General features: G+C 42.7%; 2 protein-coding genes and 1 non-coding gene across 5 annotated transcripts in view; 2 read left to right on the top strand and 1 right to left on the bottom strand.

Moving 5' to 3' along the window:
• LOC143510601 (E3 ubiquitin-protein ligase rnf213-alpha-like) overlaps positions 1-17,930 on the bottom strand; it is a 36,651-nt gene extending 18,721 nt beyond the window's left edge. The window contains exons 1-24 of one of the 2 annotated variants that reach the window (XM_077000142.1): positions 17,629-17,930; positions 17,191-17,294; positions 15,694-16,629; positions 15,355-15,590; positions 15,063-15,224; positions 14,594-14,805; positions 7,402-7,688; positions 7,060-7,295; positions 6,658-6,870; positions 6,284-6,473; positions 6,090-6,145; positions 5,823-5,985; positions 5,459-5,623; positions 5,274-5,372; positions 5,006-5,122; positions 4,719-4,908; positions 4,454-4,627; positions 4,206-4,358; positions 3,395-4,017; positions 3,046-3,205; positions 2,168-2,385; positions 1,714-1,851; positions 1,407-1,565; positions 58-1,297 (exon numbers count right to left, since the gene is read on the bottom strand). In XM_077000142.1, coding sequence (XP_076856257.1) covers positions 58-1,297; positions 1,407-1,565; positions 1,714-1,851; positions 2,168-2,385; positions 3,046-3,205; positions 3,395-4,017; positions 4,206-4,358; positions 4,454-4,627; positions 4,719-4,908; positions 5,006-5,122; positions 5,274-5,372; positions 5,459-5,623; positions 5,823-5,985; positions 6,090-6,145; positions 6,284-6,473; positions 6,658-6,870; positions 7,060-7,295; positions 7,402-7,688; positions 14,594-14,805; positions 15,063-15,224; positions 15,355-15,590; positions 15,694-16,629; positions 17,191-17,294; positions 17,629-17,719 — 6,322 coding nt within the window. In that variant the 5' untranslated portion in view covers positions 17,720-17,930. The remainder of the gene's footprint in view (positions 1-57; positions 1,298-1,406; positions 1,566-1,713; positions 1,852-2,167; positions 2,386-3,045; positions 3,206-3,394; positions 4,018-4,205; positions 4,359-4,453; positions 4,628-4,718; positions 4,909-5,005; positions 5,123-5,273; positions 5,373-5,458; positions 5,624-5,822; positions 5,986-6,089; positions 6,146-6,283; positions 6,474-6,657; positions 6,871-7,059; positions 7,296-7,401; positions 7,689-14,593; positions 14,806-15,062; positions 15,225-15,354; positions 15,591-15,693; positions 16,630-17,190; positions 17,295-17,628) is intronic. The other variant, XM_077000143.1, reaches the window with a different exon arrangement.
• Positions 17,931-22,405: 4,475 nt separating this feature from the next.
• Positions 22,406-24,856, top strand: LOC143510602 (uncharacterized). Of its 2 annotated transcripts, XM_077000145.1 has the most exons (5): positions 22,406-22,493; positions 22,707-22,874; positions 23,248-23,313; positions 23,526-23,842; positions 24,019-24,856. In XM_077000145.1, the coding sequence occupies exons 2-5, from the start codon at positions 22,724-22,726 to the stop codon at positions 24,637-24,639; spliced, it is 1,155 nt and encodes a 384-aa protein (XP_076856260.1). In that variant the 5' UTR covers positions 22,406-22,493; positions 22,707-22,723; the 3' UTR covers positions 24,640-24,856. The 2 variants fall into 2 exon arrangements, with proteins under 2 accessions (XP_076856260.1, XP_076856259.1); XM_077000144.1 differs by having other exon boundaries at positions 22,410-22,874; positions 24,019-24,855.
• Positions 24,857-25,097: 241 nt separating this feature from the next.
• trnar-ucg (transfer RNA arginine (anticodon UCG)) lies at positions 25,098-25,170 on the top strand. The gene has a single exon. It is a non-coding gene; the product is annotated as a tRNA-Arg (tRNA).
• Positions 25,171-25,598: the final 428 nt, after the last annotated feature.

Here is a 25,598-nt window from a genome sequence, read left to right as displayed (position 1 = left end):
GGCAATGAGTTTGAAAATGGTTTGCTTCAGTGAAAATGTTCTTTTCATTTAACTTACCAACACCTGCTCGTTTTGATGACACGATTCCAACAGACTGCTTGTCTTTGAAGACAGTGGCAGCACTAGACAGATCTGATGGAACTGTATAGTGTCTGGACAGATAAGCTTGAACCCTCTGTAAGGGTTCTCTTGGGACTATGTGCAATTTGAACTGACCAAATGCAGAAGGCATGTAAGCATGTTCCCGATCTGAGCTGCAAATGATCACAAGTTTGTAATCCTTCTTGGATCCAGAATGAAGTCTGTGAAACAATTGCTCCACATCAATACTGACCTCGTAGCTCAACAGGTCAGCATGCAATAGGCAGTAGAGCTTCTCTCCCATATATCCACTGGACATGCACCGTCTGAGAAAAAGCTCTACATACTCATAAGGAGTGGTTGCACTGCACAGTAAGACTTCATCATAGGTAGGCAATGGTTCATATTCACTAGTAGAGTAAATACTGATGCAGGTAGCCAAGACCTCTTCCCTGGGACAAACTATGAGATTGGGACGGCCATGCACCAAGCCCTTTGGCAACACACGTCTGATAGGTCTTTCGTTGGGGTCTAAAGGCAAGAACTCTTCCTGGTCCTCATCCTCAGAATCCCAATTCACTGTACTATTAAGTATATCAAGAAGTCTGGCGAAATTTGACATTTCCAGTACATCTGGAAGAAAGGTTTTCATGTCTATGATATATTTCTCCCAAATCATATCCAATGTTCTTAACCCAGTAACATCTTGCAGACTTGTGTTTAAGCTTCCTTCACTAAAAAGTGAATGCGTGATTTCCATATTTTGCAAATCTTCATGCACAAGGTTCCATGCTTTCCACACATTATGTGTGTTAGATTTAGGATTGACGAAGGAGAGCATCATTAATGCACAGTCATTTATGTCTTCATTTACATTTTTCACAGAGAGCTGCTCACAAAGATAGACAATTTGTTCAGCAGTGTAATAGTTAAGATAGTAGTTCTCAGATCTCTGTTTGTCCATAAACATTTTCCAATCATTGAAGTACCTCTCCATTTTATTGCAAAGTTCTGGGAGTTTTTCAATTGCATTACCCTCTACTGGTATTTTATATGGAATGTTAGTCAAATTGAAGTCAAGAATGATTCCAGAGTTATCAGAGTTCATCACTGGATCATAGCACATGATTTTTGCTTCCCATTGCTTAAACAAAGGGTTTCCAGCAGAAAGCAGATCAAGGTAGGTCCCAGCTAGTCTCTGAACATGGTCAAAAACCTTAGATAGAATTAAGAACATATTTCAGTGCATATTTTAGTGTCATTTATAAATTGTCTCAGATAAAATCATTTCAATGATAAAAACATTTAGATGCAGATCATTTTACCTCAGTGAAATGTTCCACCTCATTGCTTTGTTCAGGTTTTCCGGACATAAGCATAAGTTTATTTTGCAGATCTCTCAAATCTTCAAGAGAATAACAGCGAGTCTCCTGTCCCTCATGTTCTTCAGGGACATCAAGTCTGAGAGCAGTTTCTATGCAGATCTGTTTCCAGAATGAAGTTATGATAATATGATCAAAGTTCTCTATTAAGTAGTGAATACCATAGTGCAGTAGAGAGTAAAAATGCTTTTTATGAAACTTTCTAATGAAATGTTTCTTTTTGTGCCATTTAGTTAATGGAAAAATTCACCTTTTCCTGGTGTCGTGCATCAATGGTGTACACTCCTCTTGCATTTATGGCTTTGGCAAGAGAAAGGGAGGACAGTTCCACTGAGCCGTGACTTTCTTTCACTGTTTTCAGCCATTCCAAGTGCCTGGCAGTATCTCGCTGATACCAAAAGGAGATACATAAAATAATTGTTCACGCATTACAGAAGAAAGCAGTCATACTGTCTGGTATAACAAGCACACTTGTGTCCACATTGCTGAACCCAAAGGTAACTTTCTTTGAAGCTGAATACTAATTTTCACCTGATTTCTTCTAAAAACAATCATAAAAAGTGGCATAAATTACATGAATTTTAGCTTTGAACAACCCGTGTATCCCTTTTACACGAGTCCAAAAATAATTGAAAGAAGAGTTGCTGAAGTGATTTAAAATTTTTAAGTTAACATGTTTAACATCAGTCATTTTTTGCTCATACCAGCTTTTTTGTGATGTTACTGTCATTTTCCAGAGCTTGCCAAAGTTTCTGCAGGGCTCTCTTAAAAGCACTAAAGTCAGAGTCAGAGTTAAGGCCATACAGTATGGAGGAGTAGCCCAGCACAGCATCATGGAAACAGGCCACACGATCAACGTCCATAGCATTCTCCCCAGCAGAGATTGTGGCCAGATCAACAAATACTTTAAGCTGACTGATATCTGCAAAATATCACAACATTTACAACTTGGTGATCATGTCAAATTACTCAAACAAAGGTACAAATATGTAATATGCAAGGGAGACTAGAGCAGGCTAATCCTGAACGTTTATTGTAAACACTATGGTATTATACAGAAATATAGACATGAGACTAAAAACACTGGGACTGGAATCAGGCAAGAACTGACAAATACGTTAGTCAAGACGCACAATTAAAGAACATGAACAAGACAAGTGCAACACATCGCATTACAGGACAAGGAACAGGTGTTACAAATGACAATGATGTACACACACAGACACCACATAAACACAGGAGCACATGGACACGGGCGAACATAAACATGGACACCGACATGCGTGAGGAAGGAGTCACGGGCTGTACCGTGACAAATTTATAAAAGAAAACTGTTAATTAGGGAAAATAGGAGTAGATGCCATTGTATGCACAAATTGTAGATGCAGGGAGCACAACGTGCTGAGAAATGAAGGTGATGCATGGAAGCCTCACAATGTTAAATCTATCACTTCAAACTTAGACACTGTAATCAAGTGCATTTGTTTTCTGTTCATCACAGCCATAAGTCACATTATTAATCAGTAATCAGTTATACTCCAGACACTCACTTCACAGGTTAAAGCCCAGGGTAAGATCTCACCTCTCAATGCTTCTTTGACCCACTCAACAAAGTTTCTCCTATGGCCAATCTCTTGAAGACAAAGTCGGCGAGCCTCCGAAATATCTGCCAAGATCTTTTTGGTGCTTATCAAGTTGTCATCAATATGATCTAAGCTTTCCGCCTTAAAATCAGCTTCACTCTGAAATATGGTTCATAATTTTGCAGTGACATCCTTCATCCATATCTCCAAAAGTAGATTTATTAAGTGTACTGAATGTAAAAATTAACCAGATGTAATTAATCCATATGTAAAACTGAGTGTGACAATGCATAATCTAAAGTACAGACACATTTCACATTTTCAAAAACATTTGTTGTGATGACTCACTGCATGAAGAAGGCTATCCAGAATTTGGAAATCTCCTGTAGGACAAAGGACTTTCTTGACATCCATGATAATTTGGGCTGATTCTACAGCAAAATGAAGCTCATGGTATTGCTGGATCTGCTGAATTCTTCTCGTAATCCATCGCTTATCATCCTTGGGATTAATTTTGCACATAATCTCCAGATCTTTTCTAAACTCATTGTATCTGCCCAAGTAGACACTGAAGACACTATCGACCTCCTGAAATGTGATAGTTCCATTTTTTACCCTTGTGTAGATAGCTTCATATTTACTGTAGCAAGGCTCAAATATTTCTGTATAAATGAACTGTAATGTGCATGGCTCTGTGTCTCTTCTCTGCTGAAGTTCCATGTCATCATCATCTTGTTCAGTGTTTGAGAGTCTTTTGGCTTGGTCCTCCCAACACATAAAAAAAATGTGGCTTTCTCGCAAATCATGCAGACTTTTTGCCATCTTTCTGGTGATGTCGCAAAGGTTGAAATATGTGACCACTCCGGTCACTTCTGAAGAACTCTCATCAAACTGATGAACTTCCATAAAATCATCCAAAAGCATGTGCTCTACAGTACTTTGGTGGTTATTTTCAAGGTCCCTGGTATCAACTGCATAATTTGAGTAATTAATTACATTTCCCAGAAAAACATTCACAAGCTAATGGATTCCTTCATCATTATCAGAAGTTTGGTAATTATCAGTATATTTTTACACAGATGTATACATCTATCTAATTAAAGTGAGAATATGAAACAATGCATGTTGGTGAAAATAAACTATGAAGTAAATAGCATACCTTTGATGTACTTTTGAAGTGTGTGGCACACATTGAGTAGGCATGCAACCATCTCTTTTTCATGGTAGATCTTCTCAACTTCCTCTTTCCTTCTTCTAAGCAGTGCTTTCACAGCTTTGTAGTCTTTACACCGGCCATCATCACACAGTCCATCTGCAGGGCGTAATAATTCATATTCAACCCATGTGAATATGTGTAGTATATATAGTGAAAATATACATTACTGTTTGGCAGGTTAGTGTAATTACCAATCTTAAGAAGTTCAAGAAATGCATCCTTTCTCTCCAGGACATGTTTCAGTGTTTTTATTGTAATATTTCCTTGGAAGAGCTTTTCTGCAACACAGCTAAATGCTGAACTGGCCACAGCCATTTGCTCTCTGGCCTTGTCAGAGAGTTGATCAATCAGTTTACCATTTGTACCTGCGGGAAATAAAATGTAGTGTTACATAACGCATCAAAACATAGGTTAAATAAGAACATTTGCATCATGTACAATTGTGGATATTAACACCTTGCAGCTGAAAGATTTTGGTTGCTGTAGACCATGTAAGAAGGTGTTTCACTATCAGCTCTTCTCCATCTTGATATTTTCCATCTTCAGTCTTTGGCCAAGCATTGAGTACAACTGCAGATACCAGTGCTCCAAATTTGCTTAAGTCATGGCTCTTAAGTTTTTCGAATAAAACACTCTCTGAGCCTCCCTGTTAAGTCAACACAAGAATGAAAGCCATCAAAAATGTCAATATTTATTTCTGATATGTGAAAATAAGCATATCGTTTTCTGATAAGATGAAGTACCTGGCAAATTGAACTCACAGCCTCCAATGCACATTTTTCAAGGCAGGAGGACAATATTGGCAGTTTAACTGCCTCAACCTTGTTGCAATAAATTTCAATTTGATGTATTGCTTTTTCCTAAGGACAGAAAATGAGACACTCTGCTCAGTGGTTGTATCTTTAGAGTACAGTGTCTTCAGATGTTTTCAGTAATTCCTCTGCAGATATTTTACACTGTGTAGTTAAAATAGCCCTAAAGACAATTAAATTAAACTTAAGGTTTTCTTACCTGTTTCAGTTTTCCCTCAAACTGACTTAAGAATGCTTCTCTCCATGTCACATTGAACTCCTTGTTAGCAAATGTCAGTGATATCAAGTCGCTCCATACCTAAGTATAATTTTTTAAGTACATTAACTATACATCTCATTTGTAAACACTTGAAATTTAAGTAAAATGTTGAATGAACTGCCTACCTCCATCTCAAAAGTGTTACAAAATGTGGTGTAGCTGTATGTACTGTTCAATAGACGATTGGAGAATGTCTTTCGAAGCCATTCTCTTACGATTCTTATCAACTCCGAGAACATATCCGTGCTCTTGTTTCTCTGGACCTCAGTTGATTCCTTTGAAATAACAATCTGTAAGGTATTTGAAATATATCAAGGCATACTTACACCACTATACTTGGGAAGTCAAGATTAGTTTGGTACCAGTAGCTCAGCAGATTAAAGCAAGTGGTTAGCTTGAGGCTGCTTCAGCTAGAAAGCCCAGTAGGACATCAGTAGAGCAATTAAACACTTTATGAAAAGAATGTTTTCCAGATATAAAAATATCTACCTGCTCATAGAGGCATTCTTTCAAATCAATAATCAGACTGAGGAGTTTTAGGCATTCCAAAGGAGTTTTATAATGACAAGGGTTTTGGCAAATTCTGCAGATTGCACCCAATAGATTGACAGTCTTTTTCAGGCAGAGTTCAACATATTGACCATCTTTAAACCTAAAAGAAAAAGAAAATTCCTAGGTGTGTCATTTTATTTTAATTTCCTTTGCACTACAATAGCATTTGAAGTGTGTTTAAAGTAATTTTCTTAGAGAATATACCTGTATATTTCATCTTTTGTCTTCCAGATGAGATGTGAAAGCAACATTTTCAAATCCTATAAGATAAAAAAATATATAGAATAGAATTCAAATCATTTTTTGCTGTATACAGTAGGTTATATACCTATTCATTGCATTTATTTATGTTAAAATTGTACTGTGTTCTGTGAGTTGTATATCAAGTTTCATCTCACCTCTTTGACATATGACACATCACTGTCTAGTATGTAGCTAATCCTGAAAAGGACATCTAAGATATCTACAGGGAACATGGATGTGAAATCCAGCAAGTTATTGAGGCCCAACACAGACATCCAGGAGCGTGCAAGCAGTTCATCTACATTAAGCAAGTGTTTCCAGTCCTCCATGACTTTTATGAGTGCCCTGGAAAAAAAGTAGAATTAGAGTAATTATAGAGTTTTCTGAAATCGTGAATTATGTTTTAAATGGTAACATATGGGATTTATATATATATATATATATGTGTATATGTGTATATAATACATTATTTAGAGGTCAACAGAAAGTATATCATATATTTATGGCTTAACAAATCAAATTTATTTGCCTTGTGTGTTGGGAGTCTGTAGTATGGGCATTAGGAATCCTGAACCCTTTAAGTCCTGCCCAAACTTCGAAGTCTTGTCCAGCAGAAAGTGTGTTTGGCCCAAATGGCTTGCTGTCTCCCTCCAATAAATGCAACAATGGAATTATAAGAATCCAGCTGGTTGCTTTATTGTTAATTGCAGTCTGGCAAAAACTTCTGACTACATCTGCAATGCTGGGAAGTAAATAAAACATTGATGTTCAATAACAATAATTAACTGTTTGGCTTTTATGCTATTTGAAAAGTATTTCATATAGATGACAGAAGAATATAACAAAATGCATACTGCATCTGCATGTATCTTTTTATTACATTGTGCATATCCATTACAACGATTAACCTTTTGAAGCCAATCTACCCTACCGTTCTTCTTGCAGTGGCTGGATAAGACTATCCCAGTACAAACAAAATGTTTCCTTTGACAGTTCAGGGAGACGCAGCATAAAGGCGAATTCATAAATCAAATTTGGTTCCACGGGTAAATCATATTTGTTAGAAACCAGTAGAAAGGTGATAGCTGCTTTTAGGTGATCCATGCTATGACTGTCTGTCTGCTGCTGCATCTTGTTGAGCATGAATGATCTGAGCAGTTTTTTCACCTAAAATGGAGACAATAAATAGAAGAATTTAACATTTCAAATGAACTCGAGAATCCAATATACAGTATTTTGTATATAAAGATACAAATTCTGTAAGATTCCATACCGCTTCTTTACCATACTGCAGTGTGTGCCATGGCTTTGCTTTGTCTTCATATATATAAGGAGCAGAATACGTTGTGACAAACTGATGGAGCTGGGAAAAGAAGTTTCTCACGTTTCGCGTATTCCACTCACGGAGGATATCATAGATCGTTTCTAGCATCTCATATCCTGCTATATCTCTTCCCTTCACCAGATCAGGCTTTATGTTCTTTATCCAACTTAGAATTTTCTCCTTCATGCCATCTGGTGGCCTTGCACATATTATATCATCATACTGGTGCCATTCACCTGGATGATACAGAAACATTAGGTTGATCAGCTAGAGATAAAAGACGCAACCTAAATTTAATAAAGATTGTCATTTCTGCCCTGTTTACATCAACTTGTCCTGTGGAAAAAAAATTGATTTAAGATATTACACATTTAGCTGACTGTGACATCCCTCGTGGCCCTCGTGGACACTGACATATAATGCTAGTGTAACGGGACAGACTCATGAGGCTGATTTGGATCCATGTGCAGGTTTTAATAAAATATAGGACAATCTAGAGATAGAGAACATAGTCGAATACACAGAGGTCAAAATCCAAAAATCCACAACAGAACAGAGGTAGTAGAAGGTGTATGTAACGACGGTGGTAGGGACGCACACACCGTGTTAGAGAGAGCGAGAGAGAGGTGGAACCAAGTGCCACAATAAATAACAGAACTAAAAGGAGCGCCTGAATAAACGCGGACTGCTCAACGCGTAAAAAGAAATAAGGCAAAAACAAGGACGTCAGGGGAAGGAGCTGACTAATAGCAAAAAGGCTATTCAAACAAAAAACCCTTCCCATACGAACAGCAACGGGATAGGAAGGTAAACAGGTTGAGGAAAACTTGAGGGAGGTCAGTAAGGGACGCAGGAGAGGACTTGAAAAAAGACAGAGAAGAGAGATAAGAGAGATAGGTGGCGAGACACCTAAAGAGGCAAACGCTGCAAAACAGAGTAAGAGAGAGGCTGAGAGCGTAACGGCATAACCACAACGAATCAGCAATGATCCGTCTCCACTGGCTTCCTTAAGAAGCCATGGCAACAGGTGAGACAGATCATTGCTGATTGCGCTGCTGGAGTCTAGGACTGGCTCGGGTGCCCCTTGTGGATGTAGATGGCACGGCATCCGAGCCAGCCCTGACAGAGCCCCCCCCTCTAGGCCCGAGACCCCGCGGGCCCAGAGCGACAGCCCTGTCACGACGGAAGTCACGAATAAGAGAGCGGTCGACAACCCGAGAGGCGGGGACCCATGACCGTTCCTCAGGCCCGTAACCCGCCCAGTCAACGAGGTACTGGTCCCGACCACGAACACGGCGGTGATCCAACAACCGAGAAACGGTGTACACCGGACCGCCGTCAACCATGCGGGGAGGCGGCGGGGCCGGAGCACGGGGCATGTGACACAAAACAGGGCGGAGACGCGAGACGTGGAACACCGGATGGACCCTCATGGAAGGAGGGAGCAGCAGCCGGTAAGAGACGGGATTGATCCGCCTGTCCACCTTGAAGGGACCCAGGAACCGAGGGGCCAGCTTCTTGGTTCCACCACGGACCGGCAGATCCTTGGCGGAAAGCCAGACCCGCTGCCCGGGGCGGAAAGACAAAGCCGGAAGACGGTGCTTGTCAGCGTTGCGACGGTAACCGGCTGAGGCACACAGAAGGGCCCTACGGGCCTTACTCCACGCCAACCGGCACCGCCGCACCAAGGCACGGGCACCCGGAACCGCCACCTCGTCCTCCTGGTCAGCAAACATAGGAGGGGCATAGCCATAGAGACACTCAAAAGGTGACATCCCGAGGGCAGAGTGCCATAGGGTGTTGTGGGCGTATTCGGCCCAGAGGAGCTGGTCAGCCCAGGAGGAGGGGTTGGAGGACGCCAGGCACCTGAGAGTCTGCTCCAGGTCCTGATTGGTCCTCTCGGTCTGACCGTTGGTTTGGGGATGGAAACCCGAGGACAGACTGGCCTTGGCGTTAAGCAGACCCAGAAAAGCCCCCCAAAACCGGCTCGTGAATTGCGGCCCACGATCGGAAACCACGTCGACGGGGAACCCAAAATGCCTGACAATATGGTGCAGGAAGAGCGAGGCGGTCTCTTTGGCAGACGGGAGCTTGGGGAGGGCTACGAACCTAGCTACCTTGGAGAACCTGTCCACGATAACTAATATGGTAGTGTTGCCACGGGAGGGTGGCAACCCCATAACGAAGTCTAAAGAGGCGTGAGTCCAGGGCCTGGATGGAATAGGCAGGGGGCGAAGAAGACCCGAGGGCTTAGAGTGGGTCGTTTTATTTTGTACGCACGTGACACAGGTCGAAACGAAGTCGCTAACGTCCTTATCAATCCCCGGCCACCAAAACCGTCTACGAATAAGTTCTGCCGTACGACGAGAGCCAGGATGCGCAGCAAAGGGTGAGTTGTGACCCCATTCCATGACCTTCTTTCGCAGGTTAGGGTGGACAAAGAGACGACCCGATGGCTCACCACCTGGGCCAGGATCGGCTGCTAACGCCCGTTTAACGGCGGTCTCGACCTCCCATTGAATGGGCGCAACAATTTTGGAGGCGGGAATGACCGTACCGGGCTCGGTGGAGTCGGGGGGTGTCTCCCATTGACGAGAGAGAGCATCGGGCTTAACGTTTTTAGTCCCTGGGCGATAGGAGAGGGTAAACTCGAAGCGCCCAAAGAAAAGCGACCACCTGGCCTGACGGGGATTGAGCCTTTTGGCTTGCTGGAGGTAGGCCAAGTTCTTGTGGTCTGTCCACACAAGAAACGGGTGTTTGGCCCCCTCCAGCCAATGCCGCCATTCTTCCAGGGCTAGCTTTACAGCCAAGAGTTCCTTATCACCCACATCGTAATTACGCTCGGCAGGAGACATACGGTGTGAGTAATAAGCACAAGGGTGGAGCTTAAGCGGCGTACCCGTTCTCTGGGAAAGGACGGCCCCAACCCCGTAGTCAGACGCATCGACTTCCACCACAAACGGTAGGTCGGGGTTAGGCATGCACAGAACAGGCGCCGAGGTAAACTGCTCCTTGAGCTTATCAAAAGACTTCTGGGCCGCAGGAGACCAGACAAAGGGACCCGGAGTTTTCTTGGTAAGCGCAATGAGGGGACCAGCCAGAGTGCTGTAGTTCTTTATAAAGCGACGGTAGAAATTAGCGAACCCCAAGAACCGTTGAACCAAACGAAGCGATGTGGGAATGGGCCATTCGGCGACTGCTCGGATCTTAGCAGGATCCATGGCAAGAGCGTTTTGGGCTATTCTGTAGCCCAAAAAGGCCACCTCCTGGACGTGAAACAGGGATTTTTCTAATTTAACGAACAGGTGGTTCTCCAACAGAAGTTGGAGAACCCTCCTGACGTGTTTGACGTGCTCAGACCGTGAACTACTGTAAATGAGGATGTCGTCCAGATACACGAAGGCGTACCGGTCGAGAGCCTCACGCAACACCTCATTAATAAGTCTCTGGAAGACAGCCGGGGCGTTCATCAGACCAAACGGCATCACAAGGTACTCGTAGTGACCCGATGGTGTGATGAAGGCTGTCTTCCACTCATCCCCCTCTCTGACCCTCACTAGGTTGTAGGCACTCCGAAGGTCTAGCTTAGTGAAGATGGTGGCTTGTTGGAGTGCCTCAAAGGCCGTTGACATAAGTGGCAGGGGGTGTCGGTCTTTGACTGTTATCTTATTGAGACCCCTGTAATCAATGCACGGCCTCAACCCACCATCTTTCTTGCCGACAAAGAAAAAGCCAGCACCGGCTGGAGACGTGGAGGGCCGTATGAACCCAGCGGCTAATGCCTCCTGGATGTACGTTTCCATGGCTCTTCGCTCGGGGGCGGCCAAAGAGAAGAGACGACCCCTAGGAGGACTAGACCCGGGAAGTAGGTCAATGGCGATGTCGTAAGACCTGTGAGGCGGAAGAAAACTGGCCTTCTTTTTGCTGAACACCGCTTGGAGGTCGTGGTACTCAGCAGGGACAGAGGACAGGTCAACGATCTCGACAGGCTTTTCAGGAGAAGAAGCAGGGAGGCTCTTACGACATGTGTTTTTGCACATAGCACCCCAAGACCCGATACTGCGCGAGAGCCAGTCTATGTCAGGGTTGTGTCGTTGTAGCCATGGAAACCCTAGTATGAGCGGCATGTGAGGGGCGCTGATGACATATAGGGTGACTAACTCAAAGTGCTCCCCGACGTGCATCTCCAGCGGTATGGTTTGGCGGTCGATACCGCCGGAGATAAGGGCGCGGCCGTCCACCGCGGCGACAACGAGGGGTTTTTCAAGGCGAACCAGAGGGATTTGTAATTCCTGCGCTAAAGAGCTGTCGATAAAATTTGCCGCGGCACCAGAATCAACAAAAGCCATAAGGCGCTTCTCCTGTGATTTATGCCACGACAACGAAACGTGGATGGAAAAACCGGTTGTGGGAGGACTTGTGTTACGACCCGCCAGAGCCTTCCCGTCTACTGGTGGGTCATGTCTTTTCCCTGCAGCTCGGGGCATTTGGTACGTTGGTGTCCCCCGCCCCCGCAGTACAGACACCGCCCCTCCTGTAAACGCGCCTGTCTTTCCTGCCGTGACAGGCGTGTATGACCGAGCTGCATGGGTTGCGGTTCACTACTGGGATTATTGGCTTCACCGGACTGCACAACGTCAGGCATGCGGGGTGTTTCGCGATGGTAATGCTTCTTGGTGTTTTTGCGCTCGCGCTGGCGGTTATCGAGCCGTACCGTCAGGCTGATCAGCGTTTCTAGATCAGACGGAGGGTCGCGGAGAGCTAGTTCGTCCTTCAACTCCTCCGTTAGCCCTTCCAGAAACACGGACATGAGGGAGTCCGAACCCCAACCACTTTCGGCCGCCAACGTGCGAAACTCTATGGAGTACTCTGCTACGGACCGATTTCCCTGCTTGAGACGCAGAAGCCGCTGACCGACAACCCCGCCCGACGAGGGATGGTAGAAGGCTCCTTTCATGGCCCGGGAGAAGCTATCGTAAGTAGCACAAACTTCGTTCTGTTTTTCCCATACGGGGGTTGCCCAAGCCAGGGCTTTGTCTGTAAGTAAGGCTATCACGTATGCTATTTTTGCGCGCTCGGTAGGGAAGCGTAGAGGTTGCTGTTCGAATACAAGCGAACACTGTAGTAGAAAACCCCTACACCCTTCGGGATCCCCTGAATAGCGAGCCGGGGCGGGGAGAGTAGGCTCGAAGTGCCGCAGGGCTGCTGCGGGTTCGGCTGGGCTTGCGGGAGGCGGATCCCGATGAGCGGGATACGGGTTACTTAAAGCCCGAATGGCAGTGGTCACGTTGTTGAGCTGATCCATGATCTGGCGGAGGACCTGGTCATGGCTGCCTAACAACTGACCCTGCTGGGAGAGGGCTGCCCTTAGTTCTGCTGCTTCGTTAGAAGCGGCTGGTTCCATGTCACTGGCTGATTCGTTCTGTAACGACGGTGGTAGGGACGCACACACCGTGTTAGAGAGAGCGAGAGAGAGGTGGAACCAAGTGCCACAATAAATAACAGAACTAAAAGGAGCGCCTGAATAAACGCGGACTGCTCAACGCGTAAAAAGAAATAAGGCAAAAACAAGGACGTCAGGGGAAGGAGCTGACTAATAGCAAAAAGGCTATTCAAACAAAAAACCCTTCCCATACGAACAGCAACGGGATAGGAAGGTAAACAGGTTGAGGAAAACTTGAGGGAGGTCAGTAAGGGACGCAGGAGAGGACTTGAAAAAAGACAGAGAAGAGAGATAAGAGAGATAGGTGGCGAGACACCTAAAGAGGCAAACGCTGCAAAACAGAGTAAGAGAGAGGCTGAGAGCGTAACGGCATAACCACAACGAATCAGCAATGATCCGTCTCCACTGGCTTCCTTAAGAAGCCATGGCAACAGGTGAGACAGATCATTGCTGATTGCGCTGCTGGAGTCTAGGACTGGCTCGGGTGCCCCTTGTGGATGTAGATGGCACGGTATCCGAGCCAGCCCTGACAGTGTAGGCAAAGGCAAGGTCGGGAACAGGACAGAGATCATACACTACAGTGCCTGACAAGTTCTGCTTATCCATGTTGTGGAAACAAAAGCTTATAACCTGACTTTAAATTCATCGATTGGTTTTAGAAATGACTCATATGAAAGCTGAAACCCTCCCAAATGAGATTTAATTTACGAAAATAAATTTGAACACAGAAAGGTCAGATTTTGGCAAGACAAAAGTTTTGTCGCCTTGTCATATAATGCACCCAATCCTAGTTTACAGCCTCACCTGTGCTCACTAATTGATTGGTTAATTAGTGGGTGTGTATAAAAAGAACTCCAGCACCCCAGACCTTCACTTGCACTGCAACTTGACCTCTGACAACATGCCAAAAATCCATCCTGCGACCAAAGCCTTGATTATTAAGACGCTGAAGACCAAATCCACTGCAGAGGTGGCTGGCACCTTTAATGTGTCTCAGTGTCAAGTACAAAGAATTAAAAAAAGATTTGGAGACTGGAGATGTTTTTGACAAGCCCAGGTCCAGACAACTGCTCACAAGACAACTGCTCGGGAGGAACGTTTGTTGGTTAGAAAATCCAAAGCCAGTCCCTCTTCCACTGTAGCAGAGCTCCACCAGGCCTGGTCACCTCAAGTCCCTCTGTCAACTAGAACAGTTTGTAGGATTCTGTCTCGAAATGGCCTCCATGGTCGAATCAGTGCCCAGAAGCCAGCACTAAACAAAAGGCAGGTAAAAAACCATGTGGCATTTGCCAAGGCCCACAGCCTGCTAAACGGATGGATGCTGGAAAAGTGGCAGAAGGTGGATTTTGCAAATGAATCTTCAGTATGAGCGGGTTTACATATGCCTATCAATCACTCATGAATTGCAAACAGCTGAGCAGTTTAAAACTCCGGGGAGTCTGACCTCTGGTGGCGAGACCGGGGAGTGTAGGACCTGACAACTAATTACTTATGTCAAATACCAAACAGGCCAAATCAGTAAATTGTGTAATAAATACATGCATTAATGCCTTTGTGAATAAATATGTTATTAGGTAGAAATATTTAGGTAACAAGTAGTAAGAAAAAGTAGCAAAAGAAAATACCATGTTTTAAAAGAAAACCTTGATAACTTCTAAGGAAAGTACATTTACATAAAAATGACAACGGTTTCACTACCTTCCTGTGTAAGAAGATTCTCTTTGATGCAAAGACACCGGTTCACAAAGTGTTTTGTGTCTTCTGTGTAGATGTACTCATAGTCAAGGTAGGGAGAGTTCTTGTTTTTGACTTCTTTGTGAACAACGTATTTGTAAGGTATAAACTTCTCAACATTATTTTTGGTTGTCTGCAATGTCCCATGAACACTAAAACCATTTTGTCCCAAGTCTCTGTGGAAGAAAAGTTTGTTTTAACATATAATTCAGGAGAGAGACAATCTTATAAAAAAAAACAACAGTATAAAACAACAATGACAAAAAAAAATAATGTTTTGAAGCATGTGGACACTCAATGCTCTCTACAAGTATCAGCCAGTTTGTAACTAAATGTAAGACAGTTATACAGAATAGTTAGTTAAATATTTATGTAAGTATAAAGATTCAGAAACAGATATGCCTTCATAATTTCACTGTTGTAAACATCTCACCTTGAGATTTCCATTTTCAAAATGTCTTTACTCCAATTTCCTGCTAAAGCTCCTGATCGTACAGTAACAAAGTCTTGTGATGGGTCCAGGTTAAAATCTTTTGATAGGATGGCATGGAAGATAACAGTGATGTATCTGGGTTCCTCCTGAGGATGTGATGTGCTAAATATTGGAAAAAGAAACATTTGTAATAATAATACAAGAAATTATTTTTAAAAATCACACTGTAAAGAAACAATTGAAGGGAAAGCAGGAAGTCTTTAGAATGTATGTAAATGCGTCCTGTTTTTACCTTTCTTGTTTTTTCCTTGATGACAGTTGCTTACATGCTGCTTTATTATTTTGGTCTGAAGACACGCTTTGCCCCTCAGATAAAGGCTTCTTTCTGCGTAAGTCATGATGAGCACTCTCTGAGACGCTGGGATTCTGTTCGTCATTTGTTTTCTTGTTTTCCACAGTGGTGGTGTCTTTATGGTGGGTTTGCTGTTTATTCTGAATGGAAACTTGTTTGGATTTTGTCACTTCTTTCTAAGGTGGGAGAAACAAATAAAGAACAGTGAACAGCTGAAAACAATTAAGTTAAAAAATGTATTATCTACATGGACAGACAGACAAATAGATATGATCTTACCTCAGTAGGGTATGGTCCAAACACTTTCGTCTCATTTTTTGGCATTTCCACATTTCCAGTTGTACACTGCAAGATCTGTGTTTTCTCTGGTGTCTGTTGTGTGGTCTGACTATTGGAAGGCACTGGTGTAACAGACGATTCTTGGTTTAGCTCTGCAGTTTGTGCTTTGTCAAGGATCTTGCGAGATTGGTCAGGAACTTTTGTGTTTCCGTTATCTGCTGGAGACGAGGTGCCAGAAGCAGGGCTCTGCGTCTGACTGCTACTCCCCTCTCTTGGTGCTTCATTTGAATGAGGCTGCGACTTACATCCATTTTGGTGCTTTATCAGAGATTGAACAGGAGTGTCAAGCAAGGCATTCTGTGCAGACTGCACATCACTGTTCTGGTTGGAAGATGATGAACTGGGAGCAAGAGGATGTGTGTTGAGACAGGGCACAGCCTGTGGTTCTGCAGAGGAAGTGTGCATGTCCTTCACATGCTCTTCAGAGGACCTGGATGTCACCGAGCCTGATTCTGCATGGCTGTGACTGGATGCTTTGGAAGAAAAGGGCCCCAAGCAGGGTGATTCTTGAGATGACTGGCTAGAATGCCCACTGTCCAGACCTCTGGCATGACTAGACATGTCCTTACTCTCATTCTTGGGCAGTATCTGCATAGTTGGTAGACCCATTGACGCAGTTGACTGAGAGTGGACAGAGGTCGTATCCTTGACAGGGACATGAGAAGAGGATGAGGACTGAGTGTACTCCGAAGATGTACAAAGAGACTTGGCAATAATTTCTTCTGTTGTAGTTGGAGAAGGCAGGGTGGTGCCATCTTGTGGTACATCTTGAACATACACAGAGCTCCCATTCTTGGCTGTAGTTCCAGTAACATTATCACGTTCTTTAAGGTGAGTGTTGTCGAGAGATGAGGTATGACATGAATCTGAGATTATCTAAGACAAATGATACATTTGCAGCAATTAAAGTGTAAGAAAATTACACTAAAATTATATAAATTATATATATTATAAAAATTTAATGATCATGTCTAGACAATGAATATAATCTACAGTCCCAGATTTTGTAATGACTGGTTATTATTTTTTAAAAAGTTATTGAAAATGATTAACCACTGTCAATACTTCTGACTTTTGGGTAAAGGAATTGGGTAAACATTGCTTTGATAACTTTCAGTTTTTGGCTTTGCCCATTTTCTGGATTTCCCTATATGCCATTGTAAATAACTTCCTACCGAGCTACTCTCTGGAAATTCCCTTTTGTCGTTGCCCTGTTCAGTTTTAACCCCTGCCTGATCTGATATCTGTTTTGTTTCAACCACAGTATAACCTAGCTATGCCAGCATGAAAGCCTATGGCACTCTGCTGAGCAAAGTATGTTTATCAATTTAATTATCATTGCAGATTTAAAATTTCCTCATGAAATTATAGTATGGGGAAATAGGTACTAGATATATATTATAATGTAATGTCTCTAGCCAGTTTTTTTTTTTTTACCTTTATCTTAACATTGTCTTCTTGCAACTTGGTAGAGAATTCTGAAGATGTGTTGCAACTGGTGGGTGGTACAACCGACTTTTGTTGTCCTTGGAACTTTCCAACTGCAAAGAAAATAATTATTTTAACATAGTTTAATTGCCCCTGCTTACTGAATAGAATTAGTAAAACTTGTTGAGGACTGTGTCTATTAGCCCCCAGTTATTATCCAGGTTATAGAAATATGGACTATAAAAATTACGTTGTATTACATATTGGATTTTCTGATAATCAAAAACATCGTTGACGTCACAAAGTTCACACTGGGCTAGATTTAGGACTAGATTTGATTTACTTCGAACGGGGGGGGGGGGGGGGGGGGATGGATAGAAGGATATCGGCAAATCAGTATCCTATTTTGAATGCCCTACATTACAAGAATATTAAATAGACACTCACCTGAATCACCCAACTGTGTGTCCAGTCTCTGCCCACACTCCGGGCAGTATCTGAAGCACTCCTTCAGACTGCCACCACATTGGCATTTCATATTGAGCTGATAAACAGCTAGCTTATCGAAAGCATTACTAAAATCCAGTTATACGCCTAGTACGCGACGAATATTCAAAATGTTTTACCTGTTTGGATCATTATTGCGCGTCTGTTTACACACAATTAATAAAACAAAACGTTTAAATTAATGCAATTGCCCGTCGGTTGTTATCCACAAACGAGACGATGACATTTATGAAACTCCCCCAGTGTAGTCGTCTTTTGTATAACTTAAGTTTCGTTTCTTGCGTATAGGAGGATCTCTTTCGTTTTCTGCCTCTTGTATCCTGCCATATCCTATCATGGCGCATTTTGATGATTCAGCGCTATAAACGAATTAGTCAATGCGTTATTCCAAGAGAGCATTTCTGGGTTTTCCTTTTCTGCTCTTTTTGATTAATTTCTGTTCTTAACCTGAACGTTCAAATCTTAAAAACATCAGAAGACGCAGGGGGACCTTACTGAAAAGGATTGGTACATGTGTCTTCAAGTTTTCCTTCCAAAAAACTGATCATCTGATTGCAAACTGAAAGCAACTAACTGTGTACATGTGTCCTCCTTGGTTAGAATGAAAACACGCAGCCACATTTAGTGGGTAAGATTTTCTACCGCGGCTGTAAGATGAAAGTTGTAGGGCTATCATGGGACTCCCCCGCTAGTATATCTGAATCGGATTACATCCTGATTAGTTTAATGAGGTGTTTGAGCAGGAAATCCCACTCGTGCAGGACTTTGGATTTTTATGAGTTGGCTGTGCGTGCGTGCGTGCGTGTGTGTGTGTGTGTGTGATGTTTTGTGAGGAGTTCCTTCAGCTGCAGTCAGTTTCTTAAGCTGTATATATTTTATGTTTACTTTTTTCACAAATTTATTTTTTTAGATTTTCACATATTTGTTACTTTTCAGAAAATATTATTTTGATATACAAAGATATTGCATATGTTGTCCTGTTCATTTTCATATAGCTAAACTCTTTTAGAGCCCATACTTGCTAATAGTAGTAGTAAGAAGATACTTAACATCTGCCTATGTTCGAACAGCTTTATGTCTTTAAGTCAATGAAGGACTTTAAGTGATGTTGAACAGTTAACGCATGTATTGCCTCACAAGCAATAGAATCTCACATACAGCACTGACTGTGAAAAGAAATTGGAGGGAAAAAAACATAAAATGGAGCTCCCATTAAAAAAAATAGTTTGAACTCTCCTTACTTTAAGGGTTTTGGATTATCTAAAAAAGCTGAGGCAGCAAACTTTGCAAAAACTAACATTTGTGCCATTCTCAAAACATTTGGCCACAACTGTAAGGTTTAGTAACTCAATATTCCCTACATTACAACTCGGTTTTCAGTTATAGAAGTGTGTTGGTTTGTTACCTTGCTACTTGCTAAACCTGCACTTGCTTAAAGGAAATTTTGCCTGGAAGTTTTTTAACAGATGAAAACTATCCCTTTGGCTATATCTGGGACATTTACATCATGACAATGTGTGTAAGAACCTCCACATGATCATTCAGAGTACTTAATAAGACAACTAAAAACCTGGCAGAGTTTTCTTTATTATAATAATAAATATACATTTCTTGAGTGTTGACTGCATATTTTTAACCAGTTATCTTACTCATATAATGTATTGTTCCTTTGCACATAAAGCATTTGATTTAAAAGGAGTGGCCTAGATAAACTTCATAAACTCACATTCAGAAAACACAACGCAAGAAAAAGTCAGAAATCTAACTGCATACAGGTATTTTCACTGATCTCAATATCAGACAATCTTTTTTATAAAAGCTTCTTAGGACACGTCTGAAAAGGGATAATATACCCTGCTTATCTGTTGACATCCACTTAACCAGCTAACTCTAAATACGGCCTTTTAAATTTGACACTAACAAGTAGGGTTGCCACCTGTCCTTCTTTTTAATATTCTGTCCCGGGGGAAAAAAATCATTTAATGTCCCGGTTTTCACTAGGTTAGTTCAACCGGCTATTTAGACTGTTTCTGCACACTTTAAATCTGTCTTTTTTTCCTCGCTGTGTCCATTTTACACCCCCCCCCCTTCACAATTTACACTCCAGTTGAATCATGGGATAGGACAGTGTGATGCAATCGCATACTTCTAAATGATTCTTACTGTTTAATGCATACTGTGTATTCGGACATACTACCCTTTATTGCGTACTGGTTTGGCATACTGTATAGGAGAGAAGTATGGCATTTCAGAGGGAGCCCAATACTTCCCAGTGTAGTGGGTGCGTCGTTGGAAATGCTGTGTCGGTATACCAGTGTGGTGGGCTGTTGCCTTTTGCATCTTTGATGCAGTCTTCTAGTGGCTGTGCTGTATCACGGGGAAATTGCAGTAGTTGCTGGGTCTGCAGACTGATTCCCATTGTAGGGAGAAGGAAGACTACAGCGTTCTATATTGCTCTCTTAATAAATTTGCTGGCCTGTTCCAGTTCCCGGCAGTGCCGCTGATTTGTCTGTGTACAATTGGTTGTCTGTGACTGTCTGTGTTTTGTCTTTTTCTGTTATTTGTCATTTGCTCTGTCTGATAGATTGTTTTACATTTCTTGGTTTGGTTTGGCAGTTTATTTTGTTTCTTTATTTGTACATTGGATCCAGTTAAGTTTGAATGTGTTGGTTTATTTTATTTTATTTCTGTTTGTGATTTTGCTTTTTAAAATGTTGTGCACCAAGCTGTTTTTAGATTGTTTTATTTAGTGTTTGTGATGGGAGGAGCCTTCATTTGATTGAGAGTACATGGGAGAAGTGTCTCTTCTTTACTTATTGGCCTTTCCCTCCATTCTTGTTATTGTGAATAATTGTTTTGTGTTTGTGAGCAGGGCAGGAGCTGCAGGCCAGACAGAGGCAGATGTTCCTGGTGGTGGAATCTGGTAGCCTAGAGTATACGGTGGGTATGTGAGACGTGTGGTGTCATGGTGGGTGTGTGAGATGTGTGGTGTGGTGTCATGGTGTGTGTGTGGTGTCTGGTGTGGTCACGGGTGGTGTGTGAGATGTCTGGTGTTGTCACGGTGGGTTTGTGATGTGTGGTGTGGTCACGGTGGGTATGTGAGACGTGTGGTGTGGTCACGGTGGGTGTGTGAGACGTGTGGTGTAGTCACGGTGGGTGTGTGAGACGTGTGGTGTGGTGTGGTGACCAGAGGTGGAAAGAGTACTGAAAAATTGTAATTGAGTAAAAGTATTATTACTTTGCCTAAAATTTACTCAGAGTAAAAGTAAAATTACCCATCTCAAAATTTACTCGAGTAAAAGTACAAAATTACTTCATCTAAAATGTAATTTGAGTAAAAGTTACTTAGTTACTTTCAATTATTTAATGCTTGGATGAATCATGAACCAAATTCAGCACAAGTTGTTTTAATCGATTTCAAAGCGTATTTAAGTGCACATCCACACTTGCAAAAAGATCAGCTGGGCTCAGGAACATACTTACTCACAGCACAAGGACAGTCACAACCTGTAACCTGTACCATAAAGTGCAAACAATTTTCAGTCCTATTGTCCAACGGACAACACTATGATAAGAATAAAGAAATTTAAATTACAAATTATTCAAAAAACAAAATGCACACAACCCTGCCTTCGCCCGGAGATGCTGGGATTGGCTCCAGCCCCCCCGTGACCCCGACTAGCGGGATTAAGCGGTTCAGATAATGGATGGATGGATGGATGAGTAAATGTAATTAGTTTCTTTCCACCCCTGGTGGTCACAGTGGGTATGTGAGACGTGTGGTGTGGTCACAGTTGGTATGTGAGACGTGTGGTGTGGTCACAGTGGGTACTGTATGTGAGACGGGTGGTGTGGTCATGGTGGGTATGTGAGACGTGTGGTGTGGTCACAGTGGGTGTGTGAGACATGTGGTGTGGTCACAGTGGGTGTGTGAGATGCGTGGTGTGGTCACGGTGGGTGTGTATTGCAGATTCTGACCCCCTAGCATTCTTCCTGTTGGTAATCCACAGCTCTGTTCCTTCCTGGAATTTTTTTGTTAATTGTTGAGTCAGTGAATTAGTGTTTTTATATTGTTAGTAAAAAAATTATTGGAACTACATCTCTGGTCCAAGTGGTGTTGGACCTTCGTGGCTTAGTTTTCTTTTGGTTTGTTTCTGCCGTGGGGCCTCGTTGGCCAGTGTAATTTCCTGGGGGTGAAATTCTCCTGGGTGGCGTATTCGTGCACTCTTTCTCTTTTCCAGCCACCCAGCCACATAACCTACTAGGTGCGACCTAAGTGTATCAAACAGTTAAGACAACATCCAACGAGAAAAGTTTCACTAGGCATATATTATGACAAATATTATAATTGCTAGCCCCCTCTTCGTCTCCTACTGTGATTATAGCTTAAACTGAACATATTTGTCGTAAATTGAATGGTGCTAAATGTTTTTAATTATGTATCGTCAATTCCACGTCTCCACGAACAAAACATTCTGCAGTTGTGCACCGCTAAAATCGATGTACACAAGCTCAAAACGTGGAAATTCTAAGCGGTAAATTGTAAATCGGAGCCTCAGAAATGTAGGGTAGGCGCCACAGAAATAAACCGCATCACAGACTTCACTTTTGCCTTTCGCTCTTTACAATCGCTGACGTCTGCGCAATGCATCTGCAAAGGCGCAGGGCCTGCGTGCTACGCAACCGAGACCCAGCCAATCACGTTGTAGATATACGCAGTGAAGTTGCGCAGTTACATCGTGAGGAGTGCAGCCATTATTTTTTGGATCTCAATTAACTACACGTCCGAAACACGGCAGAAAATGGTATACCGCCATCTCTTATTAACCTGTAATTCTAGACCTCAGTTATAGGGATTTATAACAACGTATTGGATTAATAGTTGTGATTTATAGAAAAGTAAAAAATCCCAGAATACTGTAGCTTAAACGTGTCTTGTGTGTAGTTTTATTCCACCTTAGCACGGAACTAACTGGCTCCTAACGCGTTGGTAAAATTACTCAAACGCATCATTTTAGCCCCAAAGTAGCTAATCATGGACGCATCGCTAAAGATCGAGTCGCCTGCTTGTGTTATACCATCCTGTGATGACACCGCAGCTGCAAATGACTCGTCTGCAAGCATTTCTTCAGTACTAGCGGCTCATCAGGTCGAGCAAGCGAAGGACCCGACAACTGTTTTACTTTGTGAGTTGCTTCAAGACGTGGTGGTTTGTCGATCCTAGTCCAGTACATATATACATGCAAATACTTTTTTCCAGGGAGCAACTGCAGCGTACTGTAGTCAAAGATAGTTATAGAGTAGATATAAACCTATTGAAAAATGCAGTGAAGTACAAAAGCTTTCCAGAGAAACAGGACATCAGTCAATGGCTGAAACGTGCAGTTCCTCGTCTAGTTCACGGCAATTTACACTACCTCTACTAACTTGTACTAAAATATAATATAACTCTACTATAATGTCTTAAATCTTTTACTATTATATATATATATATATATATATATAAGTGAGAAAAAATACCGCCTCAGATTAAATCTTTTGTTTTCTCTTGGATTACAGACCCAATCAGCATAAACAGTGCTGTACCACTGTCACCAGGATTTAGAGACAACAAGGTCCCGCATGGTGAGAGTAATACTTTTATACTCTCATGCTTATTATTGTATTGTCTGTTATTGATTCTATATTGAAATAAACATTGATACTACCTGCAATGCTAGCATTGTCAAAATGCATTGAACGCAGAGTGTATTTGTGTTAGGTCCAATGTTATGTGGCCAAAGAAGTACTAATCCAGAGTAACTAATCCAGATGCATTTTATGTGCACTTTTCACAGTTGGTGGCAGGGAGGAAGTGAGGAAAGCTGGAGGTGCTCGGGGCTACACTGAAGCAGTGTCCACTTCTTCTGAGTTCACCCACCGCGCCATCGTGCATCTGATTGAGGCGATGCACCGATGCTGGGATGTGTACGGCTCCCGTGAGCGCTCTCGTCTCTTCCAGAGTGTCCAGAGTGAGCTGGAGAACCTTGGCCATTCACTGCCTGTGGAGAAGATCCGCCGCAAATGGAACAACCTCATCGTCACGTATAAGAGGGTGAAAGAACGCAGCAGGTTGGGTGGAGGCCAGGCCAAGACGTCATGGGAGTACTTTGAGGTGTGTGATATACAGCAGACACTGCATTCAGGATATGATAATAGTAATAATAATAATTATTATTATTATTATACGATAATGGTGCTATGCGGAGATGTGTCAGACATACTCAGACATACTACGTTAGATCACATAACTTCTTGATCTTATTCGTTTTCTGTTGCATCACACGACAGATGATGGACAAAGTCTTAGGAAAGACGAAGGTCGATCAGCGAGGCCCTGCTTCGGCTACCCTCGTTGGTTTTGCCACCACAGCCAAGGCGGCAGTGAGGTCGGAAGAGAGGCAGCCGCACACGGCTGTGTCCGTAGCTGCGGTCGCCACCCCATGTCTGCTCCCCAACAGCCTCTTCACCGCTCCTTCGCAGATCCCTGCACTGGTCACCTCCCCGGTGCTGTGTAACGTTCCCCCGAATCCAAACCTGAGTCCTACTTGCAGCACCGATAATCCCTTGCCCACCGTTTCCTCCAAGCCAGCTTCTAGGGTCATGCGGCAGCCCCTGAAACGGAGGTTGCGGCATCTTCAGATGAACTCTATGGCCTCTCGCATGTCCCAGCAGCAGGGACAGGCAGGGGAGCGCACCGCACTGCTCCGTAACTTCCTGTCCGCTCAGGAAGAGCGGGTGCACCTGGAAGAGCAGCGCCAGCGCAAGAAGGAGGCACGCGAGCGGCGGCAGGAAAGAACGCTGGGCAGCATGGCTGAAGCACTGGGGAGAATGGCAACAGCACTGGAGTTGATCTCCTCCAAGCAAGACACTATCATTGCATTACTTCAGAGACTTGCTGATAAGTACTGAATGTTTTTGTTGTTGCTGAGAAAATGTTTTGTGGTTGTGGGTTTTTTTTTTTTTGTTTATTTTGGACAGAAATTCTGCCAATGTATATATTTTTTGCATTTATTATTCTTTCTTGCATAAATTCAAATGGAAAGTTCCTATTAGTATGTAAAAAGCAGCAATGTAATGTTCAGCTTTTTTGCAACAGAGATTTGAATAAAATAAAAAACTAACTGGAAGACTGTAAAACGACGCACTACTACTTGTAGTATGGTAAATGTACGTATCTATGTAGCAAACCACCCTAGCTATATAGCTACTTAACGTTCAAACATGCCACTACGTCTAGTGTGGTTCTAGTATATTCGGTTATATGCTTTGGATCAAAAATTTTCGTGGGATACAATTTGCTTGAATAATTTGTACATTTTTCGTCCTCTGTTGTATATATTGAGTATAGCCATTTCAGAGAACACATTGACCGCGTGGCCTAATGGATAAGGCGTCTGACTTCGGATCAGAAGATTGAGGGTTCGAGTCCCTTCGTGGTCGTATTTTTTCTGCATCGTTGGTCGCCGTCACGAGGTTTCATGAATCGAATTCAACTGACAAGCTTTGCTATCCTAAACAAAAAACAAAAATCCCGCGTTGCTCCTTCATGACTAATATTTAACACAGTAACAACGCTAACATAATAGTATACACTCATCAAATATATATTTTTTATAATTATACATTGGATTTTTGTAAAACTATATAGGGAGCTTTCGTATATAGCAGAGTGGCGCAGCGGAAGCGTGCTGGGCCCATAACCCAGAGGTCGATGGATCGAAACCATCCTCTGCTAGTTTTATATTTATTATTTTAATTAGAATTAATCTAATTCCTCTTACATTCTTGTATATAATTATACATTATACCACAGTTAGTTACGACCCTACAATGTGATTGGCTGAGAGGCGATCTAGGAGTGCCAATAT

The sequence above is a fragment of the Brachyhypopomus gauderio genome, chromosome 3, assembly GCF_052324685.1.
Source record: "Brachyhypopomus gauderio isolate BG-103 chromosome 3, BGAUD_0.2, whole genome shotgun sequence".
In the NCBI taxonomy this organism is placed as follows: Eukaryota; Metazoa; Chordata; class Actinopteri; order Gymnotiformes; family Hypopomidae; genus Brachyhypopomus; species Brachyhypopomus gauderio.
This window is presented reverse-complemented; position numbering and strand designations above follow the sequence as displayed.